Genomic DNA, 20,545 nt, shown 5'->3' on the forward strand with positions numbered 1-20,545 from the left:
CTTCTGTGAGCATTTCTCCCTATGCCCAGAACAGTCTCCCTGTTATCTGCCAAGTAAACTCGTCTTCAATTCGCTGCTATTTAAACAAACAAAACAAAAAAAGCGCCTCTTTAGGAAATCCTTTATCATTAGTAATGCTCAGACCCTTCCACGCCTGAAAAGTTGTTGTGTGTCTTGTGTGTGTTTACTTTTAAATCAAAACCTCTTCAGGACAGAGAACATGGCTTGGCTATGTCCTTTGAAGCTATGTAAACTTATGGTGTTATATAAACATATCACTAATAATATTCCTATGTTTGTCTGATTCAGAAGCATAAAGAAAATTAACCTCAGAGGCCCACACTATTCTTTCCAAGTTGTATGAAAACACTAAAAAAACCTTGATATTAGAATATTTGCCAATCTTCTGTTTGATGAAGTTCTAGGCAAACAATGGTCTGATGGATCCCTTTGGCACGGAGAGGATTCTCTCCATCCACTGACATTAAGTTAACACCACCAGTGAAGTGCAAAAGAACACTCTGAGAATACAAATGTTAAGATTCCAGCAAACTAAAGGGAAGGTTGGAGTGGCTGCTATCCCTCTGAAGGAGCTCTCCCCCTCTAGGGATACTGCTACGTCATCCCAACAGAGAACACAATCCTGAAGCTCATAACAATTCCTCTTAAATTATCTTTATTTTCCTGAGTGGGAGAGTATACCTTTGGAACATGTCAGACTGCACCAAGTATACATCTTTTGGGAAATCTTTTCTCAGAGAAGGAACCCACACCCACACACAAAATCTCACCCCCCTGGACAAATTATACAAGTTCCAGGTTGTGATATGTTATCAATATATGCTGTATATATATTTCTGGAACTAGGTACATGCATTTCCAGCAAAGGGCACTTAATATAAATTTGTTTGCTGAGTGGTTCTGCCTCCCTTCTTGATGATGAGAAAGCATTTTTGCTCAGGGGGGGGGGGATGGACTATCTGAGAGCTCCCAATATCTGGCCACTCAGCTGTGAGCACATGTCCCAGAACAGCAGGTTTTATCATAAGTTAGTTGGGAACACTTGGGCAAGCCCCTTGTTAATCCTTCAGAACCATATCAATGACCAGTATTTGGCAGAGGTAACCCGTCACTGCCAGAGGAGTTCAAGAAAGTTTTGCTAAGATACCTTCTCAGAGACACACAAATTAATGTGCTACCAGCCTCCTGCTGCAGTCAACACCTGGCAGATGGGATGTCATAATCCAATTCCCACCAGCACCAAAGCAGATACTGGAGTGGAAGACGAGTGAGCGAAATACAAGAAAGTACTTCTCAATCCATCTTTCCAGAAATAGGTATTGCAGATGACCTGTCACAACTCAGTCACATATACTGAGCACAGACTTTAGAAGTCCCCATGTCACAGACTCATACTGGTATATAAAGGTCTCTAACACCAGAGATATGGGGCCTGTGGAATGACACCACCTCTTGCAGCATGGTTTCACTTTCCTAACAAAGCAGAGACCTTGCTGGCAAGACCTTTCAAAACCCCATTACCCCAAGTATCACGGATAACCTTTCACCTCTCCTGCAAAAGCCTACCTTGCAAGAGATGGACTCCCCAACCCCAATGAGGAGATAATATGCCTTGTTCTAAACAAACCCAAAATCCACTAGAGGAGTAAGTACTTCATAGGGCTCTGCCCATCTTCCGCATTCCGAGATTTAATAATATTTGACAAAGCTTCCCCATTCATGGCATTTATTCTATTTTTATTCTGGCTATTTTTCCAGTGAAGCTGAAACAGCGGCTCTGAAAGCAGCATTTAAGCAGGTCACAACGCTAAATATCTCAGCTGAGAGCATAAAGGCACTAGGGAGCTCTGCACAGCAGAGTCAATCACTAATTCAATTACTCTTCAATATTGGAGACTTGCCTCTTCCAAAAGGTTTATTCTGCTGGTGAGAATTTCTTCCACTTGTTGTACTTTCTTATGAGCCTCTTCTTTCACGCGCTGTATTTCAGCATCACCGCCTTGAGCCAAGCTTTCAACCGCTTTACTGCGGGAACAAGGTGTAGAAATCTCCGCGTTAAAAAAAAAAAAAAAAGAGTGCGGATCATGCTCATAATTAGCGCTTGTACTTTTGAGAAATAACAAGGTAATTGGGCAGCTTTCCTGTTTTTACATAGGTGACAGACACTGTAGTAGCATGATCAGATTACGGCTGCACAGTATGACGCACTTAAAGCATGGGCACGCAGATTATATAGGCAAAGGGATTCCAAGATACCTGCATGTTACTTTACGGATTAAATATAAATGTCTACATTTATAGAACAATGATTGGGGTATTGTCTCTGCTTGATGTAAAGCAATGAGAGTTCTCCACACACGTCTTGACACAGTTGATAAGAAAGAGCCGTTTATCATTTCTTTGATAATATATACACTTCTACCCCGATAGAACGCTGTCCTCGGGAGCCAAAAAATCTTACCGTGTTATAGGTGAAACCGCGTTATATCGAACTTGCTTTGATCCGCCAGACTGCGCAGCCCCCCCCCGGAGCACTGCTTTACCGTGTTATATCCAAATTCGTGTTATATCGGGTCGCGTTATATTGGGGTAGAGGTGTATAAATGTGATACTATCTTGATGTTTTTAAAGCTTCAAAAAATTATCTCAAGCCTCTGGCAATGTTAAATTTCTACAGAAAGCAGCATTACAACAGAAAATGAACTAGTTGAAGGGTACACATATATATCAATCCCTACGCAATTCTCTTTTCCCTAGTTTTCAATGAGTCTTTTTTTAAAAAGACTCAGGACTTTGTTTGCGTTTCTTATGTAATGAAGTGGCAATCCTACCTTTATTGTGCTTTACCTATTATTTTTCCTCAATTCTGCTTCCTATCATGAGCTTCAGTAGTGCGTGCTTCCCTACACTGACCAGCCATATGCCTTGACAACGATCTGGAGGACCATATTTAAGGGTAATTGGGCAATTCAGTCTTCGGGGCCCCATTAGAAACTTGGCCTCTCTCAGGCTGCCAACAAGAGGACTCATTAGTGACAATTTGATACTTTGTGAGGTGAACTACACAGAGACCTAAATTCATTGAACAGATGCCACTTAGCAACTGTTAGGTAGTAACAGCTTTCAGTCACTACCAACCTAGATTGGTTTTCAACCAGGCACCTGGAGGTGAAGAGTTTTATATCCAATTACCAGTCCTCCCAAGCCATCCAATTTTTCTACAATACACATCTCTTCCAGCTTATACATAGATACAGTAACATTCACAATCAAGAATCTGAACAACATACTGATAAAGTCAGAATCAAGTTAAATATGCACTGGATAATATCAATTGGAAGAGCTTATTCTCATCAAATTTACTAGAAACCCAGATTAAAAAATAATAATAATAATAATAATAATAATAAATGTGCACATTTTTTAGATTTTTGAAGAACGGGAAGTGGCATGTTTCACTTTCCATCAGTATTGAACTAATGACCAGCCACTGCTGACAGTGACACTTCAGATACCATCTTTTGGATGAGAGATCAAAACAGATGCCCTGATGGCAAGTGACCATTAAGCTCTGAGGACATCTTCATCTTTTACAAGTGTTGGGATGTTAAGCCAGTCCCAAATGTTGGCAATTACATTCTATCTACCTGAAAATACTCCTGGAGGTTCAATTTGATATGATATTCTTCACTGCCTATTCTAACTATGTAATGGTCCTTTGTGCTTTTAAACAATTACTGTAATTCACTCCAGAGATAGGTGAAGCAATTTCGAAACATGAGTTTGCAAAAATCCTCAGGGATCCTCATGTACGAAAAGTACCAAGAAGACTCATTATATACATGGCAAGTTCTTGGCAGTCCTAAGTTCTAGAAAGGTTGCAGACCCTTAGAGAGACAACATACTTACGAGGCTTTGATGAGCAGTTTTTCCCTCTCCTGCAGGTCACGTTTCAGACTTTCTACCTCAACCTTCAGCTCAATATTCTACAACATAAAGTTAGATGATAAGATGCCACACAAGCCAATGCAATGCAAAGTTAACCCTGCATATTGATTACATTTTCCTGTAATAGGCAATAACAAATTCAAAAACAAATTAGGTGCAGAGTATGATGGAAATAGGAAATTACTTCCGATTCTTAGCCTTCAAAAGAGTCTTTATTTTGAGACTATTTTCAAGCCTTGTAAAAGTCTCTAAAGCTTCTTAAAAATCATAATATTAAAACACCACAGTATATATGTCACACAGCAACATTAAAAACTAGTTTCCCTTTTACCATATTTACAAGAAAATTTGTCATTTTTTTTAAACCGATCAAACCATTTACCTTGAGTTCTTCACAGCCATACAAGCGGTTTTGCCTACACAAGATATTTAGGGTATGTCTATACTACAAACCTAAGTCAACCAATATTACATTAACTTACAGCCACCGCATGTCCACACTACCCTCCTTGGGTCACTGGTGCGTTTCCTCACCAAGAGCACTTCCACTGACCTAAGAGGTTCCCAGTGGGCTGCCCCCTCTGACCTGCCCATTCCCCAGAGGGAGCGGGGGTAGGAGGGAAATTGCCCAGGGCTTCTCACCTCCTCTCCCCCACAGCCCCGGCTCCCAGCTGGGAACAGGGTCCCAAGTCACCTCGGCTTCTCGGCCCAGCTCCCAGCTGGGAACCAAGCCACCCAGCTCTCCAGGGAAGCAGGGACTTTCTTGTCAATTTCATGTCTCCTGTAAGTACCATAGCAGGAAAAATAACTAACATTCAGAAGATGTAAGTATGACATTCAGGTGGTGTAGGTAGCAGACTTGACCTTTCATTTTCTTCCTGCTATGACTGGTCTGGGAGATTACATTGTGAACACTAACCATCAGTGATATAACTGAGTGAGAAGACTCCAATAATCACAAGAACAAGTTATTTAAATTAAGATTTCCGAGGAGAAGGAAGCTCTGATTTATTGTTTTAATAATTTAATTGTTCGTTAGCTAGTACTGAAAAACTGAAATTAATCTTTCATATTGTATAAAGGTCATTTTAATCCCTTTATAATTGCATATAATTAGACTGAAGTGAAAAGAACTGGCAATACTGAAAATTTCCAATAAAGGATGAACATCAATTTTTCACACAATAGAAAATGTTTGGAAAGAGACACAATTACTTGCAACGATTTTAAATACCTACAATTTTGTAGATGTCTTCAGTTGGAGCATCAAATTTCTGCTGCATACGCTCCTCCAGAAAATAGATACGAAGCTTTAGGTTGAAGTTTTCTTTTTTCAGGTCAGTTATTTGCTGTTTAAGAAGAGAAATAAATAAACCATGCCACATTTCACAAGTAAAATTGATATTGTATTTGTTTTAGCTCCTCACAGTGCAAAAGGCAAATAAAAAGTAATAAAGATCACAAATTAACAGACCATGAAGATATGAAACTTTAAGTCCCTACTTAAAAAGTTACCCAACAATAGAAATGAATACAGTCATCTTGACACCATCCTAGTCAAAAGTAATAAATTAATATTCTGCAAGTACACTAGAATTGTGGGACCATATCACATGCACACTGCCCCCAAACTATCCTCCCTTAGGCTACTTCTGACATTCTAAACCTCTGTACAGCTTTCAAATCAGCTGCTTCACCCCCTACGTTGATCCAAAGAGAGAGAAAAAGAGACCACCACCTTTTCCCTCTTCTCCATTATGTGGAATTCCTCCTGCCTATCGCCGCCGCCCCAAAAAAACCACACTGGCACAACATCCAGAATAGGTAATACACTTGCTACTAATTTGGGACTGGATAAGGGCCAGTATCTTGAGGCTAGAAACACCTGCTTTCTGCTTACCCACGGACAGCCAGGAATCTATTCCACCCACACCACTGCTAATGATACAGCTCCCCCCAAGCCCATGAGACACTGGTCCTTAGGGGAAAAAACAGTTAAAAAACAAAAACTATTTTATAAACACATCACACATTTTAGCATGACATTTTGCAGACCAGAAGGGAATGCCCGTGCCCCAAAGAGCTTACAAATCAAGTATTACAGCAGCCTGGCTTTACAGACAAAAGGATTTTAAAAAAATAGGTTTAAAATATTTTTTGTAGTAGTTATTTTCCTATAAAAAGGAAACTTGAACAAAATACATGAAAGTGTGGAGTATAAAGGTTTTATTGATAAAAGCTTGGAATGTCTCTACACCAATCTTGAGGCAAAGCCACAAATAAGGCTTGTCATCCCAATCAAATGCCAATAAACGCTTTATCCTACAGAGTCACATACTTTACAGTACAACTGTTAGCGTATAAATACACGCAGGGTATTAAAACAAGTCTTCTTGTACGTATGTCCTTTAACAATTGTGACTTTTAACTTTCCCAATAGGAAGAAGGCATATTAGTTAATGATTTCATTAAAGAGAAAGTCTCCTTTTAAATTTTTTAAGAGACCAAGCATGAAACATTTATTCAAATAAAACAAGTGCCTCCTGCCAGCTGCTTTCTGGAGAAAGAAACTGAATATGTAACTGAGCAACTAATAAAATATTTATATAGGCTTCTCTAGAATGACAGTGTTGTGCAGCTTGTAAAAATTATTAACAATACAATTTTTTAAAAGATGATTGGCCTGTAAAAGTTAGAGTTTTTTCCTCAAAAATAATTAACCCTGAGCCCAAAAAAGCAATCTCTTCCTCTAGGCTGAGTCGTTCTTGCTCACTGAGTAGCCTCATCGTTACTTCCACAACTAAGGACCACCCAAGGGAGCCTGGGTTTTCAGGACTGGGCCAAAAGTCTGCACACACTGCTGCAATATGAGGAAGGTTATCTACGTTATCAGACTTTGGAAGTCTTCACTCCACAGCACTAAAAAGCAAAATGAATGATCACGAAGAGTGATAGAGCCAAACCTTGTCTACACACACACTCCACATCGATTTAACTAAGGTGTGTTGTTGCACCAATTTAGTTAGACCAATGCAAATCTGTGGGAATACACAAACCAATTTAAGCATTCGCACACAAAGTTGCATTGATTTAATTAAACTGGTGCAACATCACACCTTAGTTAAACCAACGCAACTTTGTGTTGAGACCAAGCCCTAGTGCAGTGGTCCCCAAACTTTTTACCTTGTGCCCCCCATACCCCTGTCTACACCCCTCCGAGCCAGAACTGGGAACAGGGACACGGATGGGGGTAAAGGGACCAAGGCTGGAGCCACAGCTGCGGGTGGGGGTGGGGCCAGGGCCAGGGCCAGGGCCAGGAGCAGAGCCTCAGCCAAGAGCCAAACCCAGCAGCCAGGGCCAGGAGTGGAGCTGGTGCTCCCTCCCCAGCCCTGTGGGGGCTGGACTGGGCCCCAGCTGTGCCCCCCACAAACTTTCCTCCCTGCCCCCCTAGGGGGCGTGCCCCACAGTTTGGGGACTTCAGCCTTAGAGCATACGAAGATACAGAAACCCTGTTTTGCAGTAGTCTCAGCAGTCAAGAATTTCTCATATAAGCGAAGGCTATAGAATTGGGCCCTGAGGGACCAAACCTGCCCACTTTACTCAAGCAAGTAGTCCCACTGAGTTCAGTTTGACTATATGTATGAATTCTACAAACAATATTTATCGCTTAATTGTTTAAATTGCCAGCGGATTATTCCAGGTTGCCGTTATTTTAAATAGCTCGGCCAATAAAGACACTGAAGTTAAAAACATATGAACATAAGTTATGTTAGTGAAACTTTTTTCTAGTCCTACGTTCATCACACCTGCAGCACAGAGCAGAGCCAGGGCAATATTGGGAGTTTTGGAAAATCTCATCCTAAATGCAAACAATTAAAATGCAATAATAAACTAAGAACTTAAAAACACAAAAGCCAAACAAACTCAGAGCAAAGGCAATTCAGTCATACCCACAGACTTTTTAGATTACATAATGCAGTTAAAATGACAGCTCAATAAAGCCACAATGTAAAATGTGAGCAAGTTAACACAGTTGTAGGAATTTTAATTTTGAGTCTCCAGTTTTGACTTATTTTTCTTTAAATTTCCTTATTTCAAAATATAAACAAAAAGAAATAAACCCAACTGGTTTCTTGAGAGAAGTTGACTCTGCGATTCAAGTACAATCTATACAGCCAGGTGCCATACGACAGCATCAGTAGGGAAAACAACACTTGTCCTTTTCAATTTAACTGCAATTTCACTTTTGCATAAAGCCACTTTTATACAAAATGACATCTGTCACCACAGGCTGTGGTTTCACTGCACAGTAACAGTTCCTGCCAGCAGAGGCCATTTTCCAACAACAAAACGGTAGTTTAATGGTTGAGAAGAAAAACAAAAAAACAAAACAAAACAAAAAATAGTCCTTAGCCACGTAACCAGACATTCCTCCTTTCCGCTTACCAGCGCAAAGTAAATGGGGAAAGGGCGCAGTTAAAAAGTCTTTTTCCTTTCACTCATTTAGCTGCATTTCCAGTTGCACACAAAAGCAAGCTTGGTGCAAAAATTCCTTCTATTGCAAAGAAACCAGACCATACAAGCACTTAAATTCCTATTTCTATGCATGTTCAAACTTCAGCCTCTACACCCTAATTCCTTAGGGCTCAGAACATCCTGTGGGCCTGCACAAAGATGGAAACTTCTTTGCATGAATCTCCCCACTGCCCATGCAGGGGTCAACTGCCTCCTCTGCTCTGTTCTTCCTCTCTTATACATGTCAGGGACATCACTCACATGGAGAGCAGCATACCATTCCCGTCCCATGTCCGGCACAGAATCCACTGAAAGGTTAATGCGGCCTCAGGATGCATGCACTGCAGACAGTAACTTTTCTTCACAGCCGCTCTACATGGAAAGCGGCAACATCAAGCGTTATCTGTAGCTTTGCCTGAACCAGGATTTAAAGGTGTGATGAGATCACACTTCCAAATACTAGTCTAGACAAGGTCTGCAGCTGCCAGGGAACTGGGAGTGGAGAAAAGACCCCTAAGAAGGGGATACCTGGAGCCAGCATGGAGGCCCATGCAGAGATTGCCCTAGCCTCTAGCAGAACCCAACATCCATGAGGACAACCTTGAGAATTTCAGGGTTCTGAACCATAGGGAGGAAGGAAGGATGGAAATCCAGTGCCTGTTCTGTAGGGAGGAAAACACAACCCATCTCTCGTTTCCTCACATGGAACAATCTGGGAGAGACTCCGCAACGGGAATCTCATGGAGTTTGCCCAACTCTCCGACAGCACTTTTCCTTGGAAGTGGACAATCTGAATCTTTAAAATTACCAAGCCACCCCAAAGTGATTATTCCTCACTGGGTAGTCACATGCTATGTTTAAAATATTGAGCTCATCTGAATGCAAAAAACAGTAACAGTTGTTTGAAGCAGGTTATTCCTACCCCATCTAATATTCGATGGCTCAAAAAAAGAGAATCAGACAGACAAGGAGTTTGTAAGAGCTTTCGCCAAAGCTTTCCAGAACAATTCATGTTTGGACTGACATCAAGCCTGTGAACGGCCCAGAAGAATTTGAGAAAGGTACAGGAAGCTGAAAGAAGGATTTAGAATGGAGATAAACACTCAGCCATAACAATCTACAAAATGCAAACAAACAATGCTAATTTTTTAATCAGCTACACATTTTAAAATCATATGCCCTAAAAAGTAATTAAGTCTTATCTTTTGAATACCAGAAAGATCCTACAACATATATGAGGGTTTAGTTATGTTACAACCATTCAGAGATCAGAAATTGCTAACTTTATTAAAAACTGCTAAATAATTTATTCAGTTGAAATCCCTCACATTTGGGAAAGTGGCAACCCCTCACCCCCACATTTTCACAAAAATGTTCATTATATTCCAATGAGCTCCAGTAACAAGTTTTCCAAACCGAATCTGACAACAGTACGATTCTGTTCCACATAGTCTATCAGTTAAAATGTCATTGCCTGTTAAGTCAAAAATGCATTTCCTTATTTGTGTTACAAACACATTTGGCTAGTAAATCTGATGGCAGAAGGTATTGATATAGCACTCAACCATTAAAAAATTATGCTGTCCCTAAATCAATGCACATTCAGTAATTCTTTGAAATATGAGGCTACCATTGATTCCTTTTAAGTAAAATTATGAAGTCAGACAAATGCCATATATTGTATTGTAAAGACATACACCAATACTATTCTTTAGGAGGAGTTTTGAACACGGAGCTGTGCCCACTGTTATTCGGCAACTAAGATGGGGAGTTTGCTAGCCCTAACAACAAGATTTTGCTTCAATCTTGAAAGTTACAGTTCAAAAATGGTGTTAATCATGGACTTCAATGGAGCTATGCTAATTGACACCAATTGAGGTCTTAGCCCAAAGTCAGCCTGCATTTATTTATGGGTCCCCATGAAGTTATTGTACATCTCTGTCCTGTCAGTAGTCAGTTCCGCAGCACATTGCATAGGATTTAGTAACCAACTCGGTCACTAAATTTTACATTACAAATGTACTTACATTTTCATAATCCTTCATGGTCCGAGCTCTGGTTGGTGAAACTGCATCTTCCGCCACATCCAGTAACGCTAGACATTTGAGAAGACAATTAAAATAGATCCAAAACACCAAAGGATGCAAAGGTACAATTTTATTTGGAAGAGGTAAAAAGCTTATTTTAATAATCAGAATGTATTAAAAGCATTAAAAACACATTTGTCATTTCATGTCCCCTTTTTACATTATGGACTAAACAAGTTATTGTGACAAAAAACAAGAAAATCCAGACAAGATGTACCATAAGCATCACTGTATAAGGTGTTGAGCACCAGCAACACCCATTTAAATCAATGGAAGTTGAGGGTACTCATGACTGCACAGTATTGTCCCACACAGGACCAAGACTTGCATACATGGAAGATGTAGCAAAGAAATATTAACTACTTCTCTCTATATATGGATTATAAATAATCAAAATGTTTCTCCCCCATGTACTCATTCTGCAAGAACCAAAATTTATCAAGGGATGCAAATATGGCACTAAGGCTGCTGTTAACATATGCAAACGTTTAAAAGAGGGGGAAAAGAGGTTCTGTACAAAAGATTTCAAGAAGCCAAATAATACACAAAATGTAACATTTTATATTCTCTCTCTCTCATTGAGGTACCAAGGTCAGAGTTGTCACAATTTAGAGGAAATATTGAAATAAGTACTTTCAAAGTTATCAAGTAATTTTATATACTCTAAACAGCCTTTCAATATTCCCAGGAATGCCAACCAGCAGTCTTCAAACCTGGAAGATTTGATTAACCTGATGAGATACATAGGTCGTAGAGCACCTACAGTAACAGGATTATAGCCATACTGCAATGTAGATATATTTCTTATAATTGCTTGCTTTCATATTCAATATTCTTCCAGAGAAGGTGTATGTAAATTGCTTTCATTATTGCATGGCAGAAGTTATATTGTAGACTGAATTTCAACTATTTGGCTAAAAACAAAAAAGAATAGTGGGCAGAATAACATTCAAAATCAGAGGCCAAAAATTGGCTCCCAGAACACAAAAAATTGTTATAATAATTGTGCATTATTAGTTTTCATAGAATCATAGAACTGGAAGGAACCTTGAGAGGTATTCTAGTCCAGTCCCCTGCACTTGTGGCAGGACTAATTAGCTAGACCATTCCTAACAGGTGTTTGTCTAATCTGCTCTTAAAAGTCTCCAATGATGGAGATTCCACAGCCTCCCTAGGCAACTTATTCCAGTGCTTAATCACGCTGACAGTTAGGAAGTTTTTCCTAATGTCCAACCTAAACCTCCCTTGCTGAAATTTAAGCCCATTGCTTCTTGTCCTATCCTCAAAGGTTAAGAAAAACAGTTTTTCTTCCTCCTCCTTGTAATAACCTTTTATATACTTGAAAACCGGATTCATGCCCCCTCAGTCTTCTCTTTTCCAGACTAAACAAACCCAAGTTTTTCCATCTTCCCTCATAGGACATGTTTTCTAGACCTTTAATCATTTTTCTCTGGACTCTCTTCAATTTGTTCACATCCTTCTTGAAATGTGGCGCCCAGAACTAGACACAATACTCCAATTGAGGCCTAATCAGAGCGGAGCAGAGCGGAATAATTACTTCTCGTGTCTTGCTTACAACACTCCTGCTAACACATCCCAGAATGATGTTTGATTTTTTTGCAACAGCATAACACTGTTGACTCATTTTTAGCTTGCGGTCCACTATGACCACCAGATCCCTCTCCACAGTACTCTTTCCTAGACAGTCATTTCCCATTTTGTATGTGTGCAACTGATTGTTCCTTCCTAAATGGAGTATTTTGCATTTGTCTTTATTGAATTTCATCCTATTTACTTCAGACCATTTCTCCAGTTTGTTCAGATCATTTTGAATTTTAATCCTAAACGCCAAAGCACTTGCAACCCTTCCCTGCTCGATATCATCTACAAACTTTATAAGTGTACTCTGTATGCCATTATCTAAATCATTGACGAAGATATTGAACAGAACCGGACCCAGAACTGATCCCTGTGGGACCCCAAGGTTATGCCCTTCCAGCATGACTGTGAGCCACTGATAACTACTCTCTGGGAATGGTTTCCCAACTAGTTTTGCACCCACTTTATAGTAGCTCCATCTAGGCTGCATTTCCCTAGTTTATTTATGAGAAGATCATGCGAGACAGTATCAAAAGCGTTACTAATGTCAAGATATACCGCATCTACCACTTCCCCCCCATCCACAAGGCTTGTTACCCTGTCAAAGAAAGCTATCAGGTTGGTTTGACATGATTTGTTTGAGAGAAATCCATGCTGACTGTTACTTATCATCTTATCATCTTCTAGATGTTTGCAACTTGATTGTTTAATTATTTGCTCCATTATCTTTCCGGGTACAGAAGTTAAGCTGACTGGGCTGTAATTCCCTGGATTGTCCTTATTTCCCTTTTTATAGATGGGCACTATATTTGCCCTTTTCCAGTCTTCTGGAATCTCTCCCGTCTTCCATGACTTCTCAAAGATAATCATCTATGTTACTTCAAAATAAATAGTTCAGGCTGTATTTTCTCCCAAACCTGCAGTAAGATGAACACACAGCCATCACACCATAAAGCAAAACATGCCGAATTACTATCCCTGCTCAAAACAATTCAGTAATACCTGATGGTAATGCTTTTTTTAAAACATACATGTATAAGGAATCTGCAGTGCGTAACTGCACTACAGCTGGAAGGTCTGGTGAGAGACTTTCATGTGATATCCCTAAAACAAAGCACTAAGTAAACCACCATCATCTTCTCTGATGATTAGTACAAGAAGTTCAGGAACAGATTCTGAAAGCTGCTAAATGTCTTGCAGGATCAGAGCTTTAACAACAGAAACTTAATAGCTTGGTATCTTGGACTAACACCAGTTTCTGCAGTGATAGCTTGAATGTATAAGGTTTGTTGATTTTCTTAAAGGGACATTCAAAAATCATATGTTGCAAATATAAAGATTTATTTGATTCGGTTACTAACATCTATTAAAAGTGAATAGGACTTTCATGTTTACTTTTCACTATTTATGCTCTTTGTTAACTTTTGACATTTCTACCAGCTGGGTAATTAATTCAGTTTCACTTTGTAGTCAGTTTCACTTTCAGCTTCAGTGCTGCACTATCTGGATTGCAAATGCTGTGGGAATGATTAATGGTTTGGAAAAATAAGCAATCACAGGGACATCACAAAAATGTTTCTATTGGTCTTCATTGCTGTAAGAACCAGTTAAGTCCCTGCAAATAAGATTTTTATCTTTAAAACCTAATTTTGCAGTCTCCTAAAATTAACATTTAATGTGTTCTTGACCCCTTCCTTTTCACCATCACAGGTTAGCTGCTCTTACCTCCACTGACTCCCAGGCCAATGCGAGGTTCATCTCTGGAGACATCTGGCAGTCTGGAAATGCTGACGCTAAGAGTGAGACAGGAGGCAAATGCAGTGATGGAAAGTTTAGAAACCCCACAAAAAGTCCCTCCCCCGTCAAGATTTCCAGCATCAATCCCCCACACAGTACGGGACAGATACCAAGAGGGAGGGGAGGGATGGGATCCAGGTAGCAGTCTAGCACCCCTTCCCCAACATCAGACATGAAGGGGACGAAGGGATATAAACAGCATCCCTGCCCCAGTGTGAGACCCAAGCAACAGCAACCTCCACCAACCTCACACTCGGGATGAGGGGCTCAAAGGCGAGCAGCCCTGCCCCCTGCCCCCCGCCCCCTCAGGTCCAGCCCAGGGAAGGGGGGGTAATCCCGAGCGCCCTTGCCCCCCATGCCAGACCCGTGGGAGGTTAATCCCGAGCGCGCCTGCCTCCCCCGGGAGATGGGGGCGTTAATCCCGAGCGGCCCTGCCCACGCCAGACCTGGGGTGGCCACCACCACCACCCCCCTCCAAACCAAACGGTCCCAGGCTGCCTGTCCCGCTCCGCTCCTACCTGCCGCTAAACTCCACGGGCAGGGTGAGATCCTCCCCCGGCAGCGAGTCCATGGCGGCTCCGAGCCCTGCAGGGACCCTCCAGCGGCGGCGACTCCGGTTGTTATTGTCCGAGTTTGGCGGCTTCGTTGGAATTCAAACGGCCGCAGCCGCTTCCGCCATCTTGTATACCCGACTGTGAAGCCGCTGAGGCCGATCTGGAAGGGCACGTGAAGCGGGCACGATAGAAATCGATGGGGGAGCCGCCATCTTTGCTGAGGGCACAGACTGGGTTTGTGGTCAAACGCCATCTTGCCTGAGGGCAGACATTGCGGTGACCACGGGCAGCCGCGTTCAGGACTAAGAACAAAGGAGGTAGTGAATGTGGGCAGTCGCCATCTTGAGTAAGGGCAAAAGAAGGTGCCCTAGGAGCAGCCGCCACATTTAACCGAAGAGCGAGGGAGGGTGTGACCAGGCGCCATCTTTAGTCAGGGCAGGAAAGTGCGCATGGGAGTCGCCATCTTTAGCTAGGGCACAGTTGGCGTAGGAGGTACGGTGTCGGGTGGAAATGGTTAGGATCCCAGAGTGTGTCACACACTATACAGCCCTTTAGACAAGATACTACAGCCACTTCTGGGGTAGAGAAATACAGGGGGTAATAGGAGCCTATATAAGAAAGAGACCCAAAAATCAGGACTGTCCCTATAAAATCGGGACATCTGGTCACCCTAGAAGGGGAGTAGCTCTGAAAGTGAGGCCCTCACTGTCTCATCCAGCCCCCCAAATAGGGTTGCCAACTTTCTGATTGCAAAAAACTGAACACCCTTGCGCCGTCCCTTACCCCGCCCCTTCTCTAAGGCCCCACCCCTGCTCACTCCATTCCCCCTCCCTCCATCACTTGCTCTCCCCCATCTTTGCTCATGCACATTCATTTTAACCGGGCTGGGGCAGGGGGTTGGGGTTTGAGTGGGGTGAAGGCTCCTGTTGGGGGTATGGGCTGGAGATTTGGGGTGCAGGAGGGGACTCTGGGCTGAGGCCAAGGGGTTCAGAGTGTGGGAGGGGGCTTGGGCTGGGGCAGGAGGTTGGGGGCAGGGGGGGTGTGGGCTCATGGGGGGCTAGGGATGAGGGTCTTGGGGTACAGGAGGGGACTCAGGGCTGGGGCAGGTGGGTGAGGGCTCTGGCTGGGGTGCGGACTCTGGGATGAGGGGTTTGGAGTGCAGGTGGGGACTTAGGGCTGGGGTGTGGGGGGGGTGAGGGCTCCAGCAGGGGGTACAGGCTCTGGGGTGGGGCCATGGATGAGGGGTTCAGGGTGCGGGAGGCACTCTGGGCTGGGGCCAAGGGAGTGTGGGAGAGGATGCGGACTCTGGGATGGAGTTTGGGTGCAGGAGGCGGCTCAGGGCTTGGGCAGGGACAAGGGGTTGGAGTGCGGGAGGAGGTGTGGGCTCCGGGTGGGTATGTGGGTTCTGGGGTGGGGCCGGGGCTGAGGGGTTTGGGGTGCAGGAGGGGGCTCGGATGGGGCAGAGGGTTGGGGTGTGGGAGGGGATTCGGGGAGCAGCCTCCAGGCAGCACTGACCTCGGGCAGCTCCCCAGAAGTGGCAACATGCTATTTCATCTCTGGGAATGGATTTAGAAAAACTTGAAACTATTATACCCAGTTAAAATAAAAGTGTGTAGTACCAGACACTCAAGTACTGCAATGCAAGATACATACTTATGCAGGTACTACAGATAGAGAGATTCATAAATTTATCAGGCCTAAATGGACCAGTGCGATCTAGTGTGATCTTCTATATAACACAGCCACAGGACTTCCCTGAATTAAATCCTGTTTGAATTAGTGCATATCTTTTAGAAAAACAATCAATCTTGATTTAAAAATAGCCAGCGATGGAGAATCCACCACACCCCCAAGTAAATTGTTACAATGGCTCATTACTCTCAATGTTTTCAGCCACATGTTATACATTTGTCTGCGAGGTTGAAGAACATGTTATCAAAATGTTGTTTGCCATATAGGTTTTATAAACTGTGACCAAGTTACCCCTTAACCTTCACTTGGTTAAACTATATAGATTATGCTCCTTGCGTCTATCACTATAAGGTGTTTCCCAATCCTTTAATCATTCTCATGGCTCTTCTCTGATGGATAGACAGGTACTTTGTGTAACATACCTAGTAAACAAGTAAGTATAAATCATACAGCTATAGTTCCATCTAAAAGACCTGGTGCTGTCACATACAGGATATGGTGGGCTAATTATCAGTACGGCAAAAATCATGTGACTGTACATAGTTACTAAAATCCTAGGATGGAATTACTGTAATAATTTCAAAGCTTTTTGTTATTTTAGTAGCTGTCTATGGTATAAAAACCAAGAGTTCTACTTTCATAATAATTCAGCCTGAATATACTTGAAAATAATTTTTCTAAAATTGATTTGCTTGCCCAGTGAAGAGATAAAAGATAGTCAGAAAGTACTGCAGAAGAATTGGTGGTTTGCCAAAATGATTCGCTTAACTATACATTGCCTGTGTTTTGTAGCCGGAGGGGTATTACCTTTTCTTATTGTGTGTGTGCAATTTCTGTTACTGCTACTTTCATGCAGCTAAGTAGATACTTGAATACAATTGAAAGACATAAGAGTCAATTTTCAAGATTATCTACTCCAGAAAAATGCATGGTATATTTCTTCAAATGGATTATTTTACCTTTAAAAAAAATAAAATGAAGGTGACCACCTCATATGGAATTCTGTATTTCAACATTATTTTTACATTTCATCATAGAAGCAAATTTATATTTATTTAAGTGTATATGTAAGATATCTCAAATTTGTTTTTATTTTAACTACATATAATATTTCCAATTTAGTTAGTGTGGCATACCCCTGTGCTAACTTGATCAATTTCTTCCTTTGGTAAGCACAGCAGCATGCTAACTATACATTAGAAGGTTAAACTGTCACGCATACACACAAATTGTACAATAACAGAAATGAACTCACACCCCAAATCACTTATATGGTCCCCATCACCATAGTATGTGAGTGCCTCACACTCACTAATTAATGACTGTATTTATCCTCACAACACCTATGAGGTAGGGAGATGCTATTATCCTAGAGATGTTTAATGTTACATAGGAAGCCAAAGGCAGAGCTGGGAATTGAACGTAGATCTCCCAAGTCCCAGCCTAGCATTTTTACCCCTGGACCATCCTTTCTGTCTTCTTTGTCCTATCTTTACTCTAAGCAGCATATACATTAGTTGCTTTTTATATTTTGTTACTGAAGCTGGAGCTTTCCAACAATCACAGGGCGGTATTCCCTGTTATAGCATCTGATCTTGCAAACATTTATACGTTTAACTTTCCTCACATAAGTATGCCCCCTGAAGTCAGTAGAATTATTGAGGGCTATGTAGTGCAGGAAGGGCCTGTGTGTGTTTGGGGTTATTGTGTCTGGGTTGTGGGGATTTGAAAGGGTGGTAGTTGGGCCCATGGGTGAGCAGTTGGTCCAAGTCATCTACCATCTGTGCAGTCTCCCTCCTACAATCAATGAAATTGTTGCATGCAAATAAGCTGTAGACTAACGGTGGTGATTGGTTGAGTTATCTCTGATATCACAAGGGCCTTGGGCTCTTGGCAGGGCATAGATACATGCCTCACTGTAGGTATGCGCCATATGGACATAATTCATAAAATCAAAAGGTCTGAGAATTTAAAAATTGGATAACAGACTCCAAACACCAGCGATGATTCAACCTTGTCATATTCTGAATTAAAAGAACCCTCAGCCATGCTTGTAGCTGCTTCCATCGCTTCTTACTGACTCAGACATTTTAGGCTTCAGAGTGACATACTGAGTGACATTCCTGGATTATGTAGAGATGTTTGTATATTTTAAAAGATCTTTAAAACTTTCTGGCGGGATTTAAACGTTCAACTGCCATATTTGTAATGTACGAACATTTACCTGCCATATTTGTAATGTAGGACTAGGCTAGTGCATGAGTCAGACAGTTTCATGTTTAACACTTTCACTGACTATTCTACTTCCCTTATCCAAATTTTTTTGGGTAGGAGGAGGGAAGACCCCAGCATCAATAACAAAAAGGTAAATACTTTCAGCTTAATGCTCTGCAGTATTACCTGTAATACAAGGAGTGAGAGATGCTTGCCTAATTCACATCTGCTGGATCATACCCATGTTTATTTATTAGATTCTTTTTATTTGGACTGTTGGATTTCACTTATTCACCCTAACCAGCTGGGCTAGATCAATGGGATTCTTAGCTCTCCAAGACATAGGCTTGGAACTGGGACAAGCAAGTGAGCACGGACTACAGTACTTTCACCATCATCATTCTGAATTGCCCTTCTTCTCCATGTACATACAACTACTTTCTCTTCCAAGACAAACTGAAAGCCACATATAAGCCTGTAAAAAAAAAATCACCCAACTTGCTAACAGGTGTTGTGCTGTGGGGGTTCCCAACCACAGGTACGTATACCTCCACTGCTGCTGTAGGCTCCCCCTCCCTACCTGTCCTAACCTTAGTGCATTGCTGTTGCCCACTTCTCATTCAATTGTACATGTGCAGACACAAAACAGAGCTGGGGTTACAGTGCACAAAACTGATTGGGAAATGTCAGGCAATGGCTGGCAGAGCTGAGGACTTTATCTCTTAACTGGGTGCAATAGAAAATCTTTGGTGCTATGCAGTTGGGGTCTGATCCTGTGAAGTACTGAGGGCTTTGAACTCCTGTTGACTTTGATGCGAGTTCAGTGTGCTGCTTACCTTGTAGCAGTGGGTCCTATGCTGTGATGCTTTCAGTCGCTGCTGGTCTGACGTCAGTTTCAAAAGCAAGTCTGCCATATGGTGGCAGTACCTAATCAGGCCAGGCTGGTTCGAAATTTCTTACATAACATTAGGATGGATATTAGAGAGATCTTCTTTAAATGTGTGACAGTCTGTTTACTTGGTACAAGAAATGAGCCAATTATTGATGTTAAATGAAGAACTATATATTATAGTTCATTTAACATCAATAATTGGCTAATTATTTAACATTGTTAATGTTAATCTGATTAGCAGAAGGCAAGTCATTAACTGCTTATTAGGTGTGTGTGTGTGTGTGTGTGTGTGTGTATGAATGACATATGGCATTATATTAGTGACAATCAACAACAAATCTCTAGGCAACGCAATTACCTTTTAAGTGACATAGGCCAGTGCAGCGTATGTCCTGCAAAAGAGACACCCATATGTTTCTGCAGATACATGCTGTGTAGCCATCCAGATGAACCACCACTGTTCAAATTAAATCAGCTGGCCCACCCTTGAGAAGGTAAATTTACATTTGTCTTGCAAAGGGACAACTCTTCCTGATCAAACAAAAAGATAAAAACAATCAAATGGACCATTAACTGGAGTTATGGGCAATTGCCATGGGGTTACTGCAATGTCTATTTTACCAAATCTGCGGCAGCACCATAAAAGTTGTGACGGAAAAATATGTATAGTTTTGAAGCAGTTAACGACTTGCCTTCTGCTAATCAGATTAACATTACTTAGCCTTATCTTAATTAGTATGTTTTAGGAGATTATAGTAAATCCTCATACCAAGAAGTTGTATTGGAAAAGCCTATCATCCATCCTACATTCTGGCTGAGCTCTTTGCCATTTCAGAAATGAAGTACAAAATGAAGGGGAGCAATGGAGACCTCGTCACTGCACATGTGATTATGTGGCTCCACAGGCCAAAGGCTCAGAGGGAAGAGTGCAACAGGTGCACACCTCACTACAGCCCAAGGGTTGTTGTATCAGTGGCAGAATAATTGTGCTCCTGCTTAGCCTCTTTACCTGAGCGTTCTTCAGAGGAACAGGACTTGCTGCAACGTTCTCAAGTCACTCCATAAGGAGCCTGATCCTCTCATTGATAGCCTGATCCTGCTCCCATTCAAGTCAAGAGCAAAATTCCCATTGATTTACAGGATCAAACCCTTTCACTGGTGTAATCAGGAATAAATTAACCCAATAAAAGTGTAGAGAATTAGAAACACAAGCCCTTCATTTTTTA

General features: G+C 41.7%; 1 protein-coding gene across 19 annotated transcripts in view; it reads right to left on the reverse strand.

Annotated features, from left to right (window-relative positions):
* CDK5RAP2 (CDK5 regulatory subunit associated protein 2) overlaps positions 1–14,785 on the reverse strand; it is a 101,951-nt gene extending 87,166 nt beyond the window's left edge. For 18 of the 19 annotated variants that reach the window (XR_010593614.1, XR_010593613.1, XR_010593615.1 and 15 more), the window contains exons 1-6: positions 14,486–14,785; positions 13,896–13,963; positions 10,512–10,579; positions 5,208–5,318; positions 3,931–4,007; positions 1,923–2,046 (exon numbers count right to left, since the gene is read on the reverse strand). Coding sequence is in view for 16 of the 19 variants with exons in the window: in XM_065572284.1 (XP_065428356.1) it covers positions 1,923–2,046; positions 3,931–4,007; positions 5,208–5,318; positions 10,512–10,579; positions 13,896–13,963; positions 14,486–14,538 (501 nt within the window). In the remaining 3 variants the exon portion in view is untranslated. The remainder of the gene's footprint in view (positions 1–1,922; positions 2,047–3,930; positions 4,008–5,207; positions 5,319–10,511; positions 10,580–13,895; positions 13,964–14,485) is intronic. The other variant, XM_042854170.2, reaches the window with a different exon arrangement.
* Between the last annotated feature and the right edge of the window lie 5,760 nt (positions 14,786–20,545).

The sequence above is a fragment of the Chrysemys picta genome, chromosome 18, assembly GCF_011386835.1.
Source record: "Chrysemys picta bellii isolate R12L10 chromosome 18, ASM1138683v2, whole genome shotgun sequence".
NCBI lineage: Eukaryota > Metazoa > Chordata > Testudines > Emydidae > Chrysemys > Chrysemys picta.